Here is a 7,371-nt window from a genome sequence, read left to right as displayed (position 1 = left end):
AGCTTTATGTGGGTTTTAACTTCAACAATGCTTTTTCTCATTTTAGATGAGGACAAACACAGTACCTGTTCTTCCCGAGGAGGGATGGACTTCCTTGCAAACGTCGTCCAGGGCATCAAACTGTGCACAGAAGTTGTTTAGAACATATGGAACTTCGGCATCACCCCTGCAGACAGGCAGCATTACAGGCTTCTAACAGTGCACGTTCCACCAGTGTCATCCACTGGTTCTGATTTGCACATGTTCTGATGGTCTTTGAGACCATAATATGTTAAAGCACAGATGACGAGACCTTTGATCAAAAACAGCCACAGGAAATAAAGTGTACATCGTAGGCTACTGAACGTTAGCCATTACCTTGCAGTATTTTCACACACGTGATAGCATTGCTAAAAAGCTACTTAGACCTAGTAATGATTTCCAGGTTTCCAAAGCGTAGCAGAGCTCCAACTGAAATATTTTAGTGAACAGACTTGGCTTGCACTTATGATTTGCACTGGTTTGTTATCACTTAGATCCTGGCAAAATTAGTATTAGTATTAGTAACCCTGAACAAAATGACCAATTCCCTTCTCTGTTAAAACTTGTTTATAAACAGTTACGATCTACCGAAATGCTCAAGCTGTTAATTACATATCGAGGGTTCCTTGAGGTGAAAAGCAGAATTCAAGGCAGCTTCACTACTGTAACAAAGCGAAGCTCTTACGATTTACCTCCAATAAACATAATAGACCGACGTTATGCACTGATACGGGTCTCTGGGGTTTTTCAGAATGATTGTTTCCGGATGCTGAGGTAATCACTCAAGAGAAGCTTCAGCCTTGTGATGAAAAACATCCAAAGAGGCACACACTTCCCTGGTTGTGTATAATATGGTACCACTGAGCGCTAACACAGCACTTCACCTGCGTTATGTCTGTAACAAATGAACAGGGTCACGTGGGGAGAGTTAGTCCAACAGCTTGTCGCTTATGCGCACTTCTGAGATGCTGAAACAAGGAAACTTGTGGTTGGTAAGCGCTCACGTGACCGACCGCCTCAGACAGGCAGCGCTGGTCCCGCCCAACGGCGTTCATCTCGCGTTATTTCGTTTCGGCCCTCACCGTGTTTGCGGGTTCACTGGCGTAATGGCCGCTGTGGGCTCGTTGCTGCAGAGAAGGGTGACTGGGGAGGGGAGCTGAAGGGCCAGACGACTTTAAGAAACATTGAAGATAAAGGCACCGACCAGACAGTTACACACCACTGGAGGTCGACGCCTGCCAGGGGCTGCGTTGCAGCCACGGAAGCGTTCGTCGGGCACGGTTCTCCGGCACGTTGGAGAGAGCGGACACCGGGCTCCCTGGCGGGATGAGCGGGCCCGGGCAGGACACCGAGCCCGAAGCGAAAATACTGCACACGAAGCGACTGTACCGGTGAGCACATTCACTGACGTTCTGTTGGTCAGTACCGCGGCGATGCCTCACACCCACTCTGTGGTGTTACAATTCCTTTAATGTAGCGCGATGGTAGAGACGATTCTATAACAGGGGCTTGGTGTTTTCGGAAGAGCATCTTGGTTTCAGGTGGCTTTTAGATTCTATTTTTGTGTACGATGGTTGCAGCTTTATAATTTGTATTAATCAAATTGGCAGTTTGTAACGTTAGTAGACATAGTGGCTAGTGATGTGGTTGCATACACGATCTACTGGTTGCAGTGTACACCTGTGAAGGTGTTAAGTGGAAAGAACGTTCAAACACGTAACTAGTTCCACCATCCTGCAGAAATTGGGCTATTCAGTCTTCCCTTTTTTAGGGTTCTGGTAACAGCGCGTTTTTATCTCGGTTATGTTTTTAAGTTCAATTATGGAGGTTCCGCAAACAACTGGTTATACATCTTTAATACTTTTGATCTGCACAGTCGTAAAGTGACTTTGGAAGGTGGCAGGACGTCTTTGACGCTACATCATCAGTGAGTGAAGAATAAAATGTTCTGATCAAGTGTTGCGCCGCCCCCACCCTCATCCTCCCCAAATATAATTTGTGTATTTCTTGTCTGCAGTTAAGATCTTGGTGAACAGGCAGTCTAAAACTGACAGTTATCAGTGCAAAAAGAGCACTGAACCTCGTCCTAGGAAATGACTTTTTAAATCTGTTATATATGAATGGTTGCAGAGTTGAGAAAAAAAAAAGTAAGCCGGCTTCACAGTGATTGATTGAAGTGTCTCCTTACACCGTTTGGCAGGAAATGTAATTTTTGCTCTGAGTTTTATTCAATTCACTTTCACTCAGTGTATATCTGTGTGAAATGTACATACATTTTCTGTCAAGTACAATTTTTAATTGTGTAAATGAATTTAAAGCTTACTTAGTACTAGAGTGTTGTACCGTGTTAGCCATTATGGATGTAGTGAGAAGTCCAGCAAAATGACACCTTTTATTAGCTAATTGAAAATATTACAATATGTAAGCTTTCCAGGCAATTCAGGCCCGTTCTTCTGGCAACACGTAATCAGTTTCTAAGCTTACTTAGGACAATGAGATGGAGATTTGTGTGTCAAACAGTCGGACAGATTTGAATATGAAACTCCTTTTTGAGTCTAACAAACTTTATTAAGTATATTTCTGAAAAATGCTTTTCATTGAGTATGGTCTTGGAGCGCTGTAACAGGTTTACCAGTAAACTACAATTAGCTGACTTTATAAATTTCATAATGTGCACAACTAACCACAGATTCAATTAAACATAATGCAAAATAAAGCAATTTCAAATTTATTCACATAAATAAATCCCAATGATGTTTGTTTATTAATGGTGTGGTTGAGGTATGGCCATTTGACAATGGACCAGAGGAAAAGAAAACCTAGTCAGCTGTATTCCTGAAGAAAGTAATCCTCTGGTGAGGGTACAGAGTCAGTTTAACACAAAGTCAATCACAGATTTGGAGACCTAAAGTAATTGCTCATCTCCTTCTGGGTTTTTATAAGAATGATATAAGTTTGTCCTTTGTAGCCCAGTAACAAGGCAACCCTTTCATCCTTGGATTTCAAGACTCCCAATTATTTTTGGTGTTTCCCATGGGCAGGAGAACAGCTGGTTGGCATAGCGGTGACAGTAAGTGTCACAGAAGGATTTTGAGGAGAGAAACGCAGAAGAGTAAGGGAAATAACAGTTCAGTATAAAAACAACACAACATGCTGGCCTAGTCAAAGAATCTGGACCAGTCCTTAAATGATAATTTTGATGTTTTTCAAGCCAGAGTTATTTCTTCAGTCATTTTGTATATTAAGTAAACACATTAAATTGTTTTACAGTGAATTGTTTTTATAATGTAAAAAACAATATGTTCTGTTCTTGCATATTCTTAAGGAAGTGATGGGTTTAACATATGAAAATAAAAGCCTTTAAACTTACTGATTTACATCTGTTTTTCAAGGCCAAAGGTGTTATTTAATATTGATCCATGTCATAGGACTGTACATGTGTTGCAAAACTGTGTTCATGTTGTTAGAAGAAGAAAAAAAAACAAATCTTTTTGATGATTTAACCTTTTTTAAAGAAGACCGGCTGTGCACTTTAACTGTGTATGGTTTCACACCTGTCTCAAAACGCTGTTACAATGGAAAATATTGAATATTGATTCAATAATGCGGTGTAATTGGTTCCTAATTCTCTGTATGAAATGTCCTGAAACTGCCCTCTATGTGTTAGAAACTAGAAAAAACACTCCCAAAAAATGCATTTTCCCAGGTTCCACATTAAGCATGGCAATAGGGATGTTTCTGTAGGAGTTCACTTCAGCTGCCATGGACAGTGTGAGAAGGACTTTAAAGCCACAGTGCTTATGGGCAACTTCAAGACATAGCCACAGAGAACAGAATGGGAAGTTAAACGGATGCTAAAATTTAACACATTACAGCATGGTTTATATAGAGACAAGACTTTTATGGCTAGATATGAGGATTGTTTACATCACCCTGACTCACCCAGACAACCTGACTACAAATTCACATTATATGGAAAAACTTATTAAAAACTTAAAACAACTTTGCTTTACAGTTATCAAAAGATCTTGACTAAACATTGTTCTCCCCTCTCGTTAAATGAATGTTAGCCTGGAGAGGTCTGTTAATTTTTTTTACATCTAAGATGTCTCCCTTAAAGGTTTTCCAATGCTGTATCTGCCCTAGTGTCTATATAAACACAAGGAATTTCAGTCTCTGCATTACATCTTGCCTGAAGAAGGGGTCTGTCTGAGTTGCCTTGAAAGCTTGCAAATTGTAATGTTTAGTTAGCCAACGAAAGGTGTAATTTTGCTTGACTTCACACCATGTATTTTAAAAGTAATAAGTTGATTTAAAATTGCTGTAAATTACAATTCAAAACTAACCTTGTCATGTGTGCTTCAGTAAATATCAACCAGTAAGAAACAGTGAAACTTGGTAATTATGTTTACTTACTCAGTAACTTTGTCCATGGTGCTGTAAAATAACCTGAAAATTGCTCCAGGGGCACTCTACAATGGCTGACCCTACGCTCTGATCTCCAAAGGTCATGCAAAAAGATAATTTAACCCCAGTAACTAAAGAATATAAAAAATCAACAATTGGTTTGTAATGCATCAGTCTATTTTCATCGTGTTTTGGTTCAATTGTACAGTCTGACTTTTTTGTTTTCCCTGTATTTTTTATTTTTATTGTGCATGCATATGCCATGCCCCAGAAGGTACATAGTGGTGGGTATCAATTGGCAATGTGAACTTAGTATTGATGTGTAGGTGATCTTGGCTCTTTCAAAACTCGAAGGCTTTTTATAAACAAATGCAATGCTGTGTAATTGCTTAACACTAGAATTCCTGAAGCCTACGAAAAAACTCGTAATCCCGGCCCACTTGCAGCTCAATCAGCAAGTAACCTTCTATACACAGCCCCCCCCACTTGATGGAGCTCAACTTGGGCAAAAAGTTCACCCAGCTCAAGGCTCCTTATCTGCGTGTGAGGTGCCTGGAGTTGCACCAGCTAAAGTCAGTTTAGTATGTGAGCAATTCGCCATGCTAGTGTTTAGATCTGGCAGTGTCATGCAAATGGTGTATTGACCACAAAGAAAAGAAGCATTTGATTTCAGTCTGTAACAGCTGATGTAAAGTTTTGCTACCTGTAAAAGATATTACTGAAGGGGTATAAGCAGACACACAAATGCTGTTTTCTTGGTATCTTGTTGTCACTTGAATTTTTTGTTACTTAGTTTTATCCTCTTTAATAAAATCCCTGTGTGCGTCCAGGTGTCCGTGTGTGTGTGTCTTCTGGTGAAGTGCGCATGCGCGGGGCACGGTGCGATGCACGATATTACTGTCAGAGAAAGTTAGAGGCATTTTACGGAAATACAAACCAGTATTACTGCAAGAGGAAATTAAAGGTACACAATACAGTGACTCATATTACAGCCACATACAAGCCAGTATTACCGCCAGAGAAAATTAAAGGTATATTACGGACGTACAAGCCAGCGGATGTACAAGACAGTATTACTGTCACAGAAAATTAAAGACACACAATACATGGCGGCAGCCCATGAAGAACGGTCAGCTCAGCAAGTAAACATCAACAAAACAAAGGCTGAAAAAGAGAAAAATACGACCAACAAAAAGAATGAGGTCAAAGTCCCTTGCCATTTAATATAGACTGTTCCTACTAATGTTTATGCAGTACTGTTCTAGCGCCCGTTATTGTAACGGGCTAAATGACTAGTTCTTGAATAAAAGCATACTTGTTTCATTATACCTTTGTGAAAGTGTTAATTTTATATTCCGGTAACCACTTGAATGAGATCGAATCTGTCTCTGCTTCTCTTGTGCATGCACACACACACAGTCATACGTGAAAACGTTACTATTTGAAATCATTCTGTCATTTGAACATTTTTTTTTGGTCCTGCTTATACTGTAAGAAGTCTGTCTACATTTTCAGAATCATGCACCATAATGTGTAGTACAGTGAAACCCTTATGTGCACCCTTCATCAGCACCCATAAATATTGGTTCATATGCTATGTGAAGTAACAACAAATAATGTAATGGGTGAAAAGTAGGAGTTGTTTAGGGAAAAATAATCGTGATTTGTGTGTGTCTCTCTTTAAACTGCTTTGTCTGTGCGTGATTCAGTATGTCTGTCAGCAAAGACTGTTGAATAGTATATACTAGTTGATTACCCAGTGGCTTCGCTCACTGAGTGCAAGGGAAAAAAATAAAATGTTATTGAACAGCAAAACATTAACATTTAAGAAGTAAAGATATATTGAGCACTACTGGAATGTTTTGGGATAAACTACATTTTAAAGGTGCTATAACACAACAGGTAAATAGTACTAACAGCAGCTGAAATGTATTTGGATTATCTCTTGGTAGTAGATCCCTTGTGAAAGGTGCTACACGAATGCTGTGGTATAGAAATTACATTTTCTATGTGATTGTCCAAATTTTTGTCTGACAACCTTGCACTACGTGCCTGTGATTTACTTCTTAAAATAATTAATCACAAAAGGAACCTTGAATGTTGCTGGTTTTAGTGACCCGAACTTACCTTAAGGGACAGTAAGTAGTAGTGCAGGGTAATTTACAAACAGAGTCCTGCTTCGATGGCGCCGATTACACTCATTCGCAAAGATTTCCACTCTCCCAGGAGCCGACGGGGCACTTGAAGTGTCACAAACAGTGCGAGAAGAGAGGACGCTGCCCGAAACTGCGAAGCTCTCGACCCCGCGGAGCAGCCCGACATTCCGCGCCTCCCAGCGTCCACTTTGTTCTCGCGCACATTGTTTACAGCTCGCCGCAATTAAAAAGTAGAAAGACGCAAAGCTGTTTTCCTCATTTCTTCTACTATCAAGTACTGCCAACTAAAAAAAAAGTTACAATGTGGCAGTTTCCGCGACAGTCACGTGGACGAATAAATAAAACGTCTGTCAGAATGAGCCTGGCGGCGGATGGCTCAGCGCTGTAGTCCAGAGAGGATGATGCGGGGTGCACTTCTTTGGGATAGATCGGCGTGTTTGTGTTTACTTCTTTTCAATATCAGTAAAATAACTCTCTCACAAATAATAACAATTCGTAAAGGCGATATAAAAATGGCGTCCACAAACGAACTGATTAGTTCCTATATTATAATATGTTCTGTGGTCATACGTAATTTCCATATCGCGTGGTCGTGCGTAATTTCCATTTCATATGTAATTTCCATATTGCATGGTCATATGTAATATCCATTTCAAACGCGAAAAGAATTTTATATATATAGATATTTGATGTGCTCTGGATGTTGTGAATCATGGCAGATGCATACTGAAATCAGATGGCATACTGACTGCTCTGACACTATATCAGACATGCTTTTTTGCAGAAC

At 40.0% G+C, this 7,371-nt stretch overlaps 1 protein-coding gene across 1 annotated transcript in view; it reads left to right on the top strand.

Annotated features, from left to right (window-relative positions):
* Positions 1-1,085: 1,085 nt before the first annotated feature.
* smg5 (SMG5 nonsense mediated mRNA decay factor) overlaps positions 1,086-7,371 on the top strand; it is a 204,232-nt gene continuing 197,946 nt past the window's right edge. Inside the window, exon 1 of the mRNA XM_028794085.2 lies at positions 1,086-1,412. Within this exon, the coding sequence (XP_028649918.1) occupies positions 1,348-1,412 (65 nt within the window). The 5' untranslated portion in view covers positions 1,086-1,347. The remainder of the gene's footprint in view (positions 1,413-7,371) is intronic.

Source organism: Erpetoichthys calabaricus, chromosome 2 (genome assembly GCF_900747795.2).
Source record: "Erpetoichthys calabaricus chromosome 2, fErpCal1.3, whole genome shotgun sequence".
Lineage (NCBI taxonomy): Eukaryota > Metazoa > Chordata > Cladistia > Polypteriformes > Polypteridae > Erpetoichthys > Erpetoichthys calabaricus.
The sequence above is the reverse complement of the archived record's forward strand: the minus strand, read 5'-3'. Positions and strand labels throughout refer to the sequence as shown.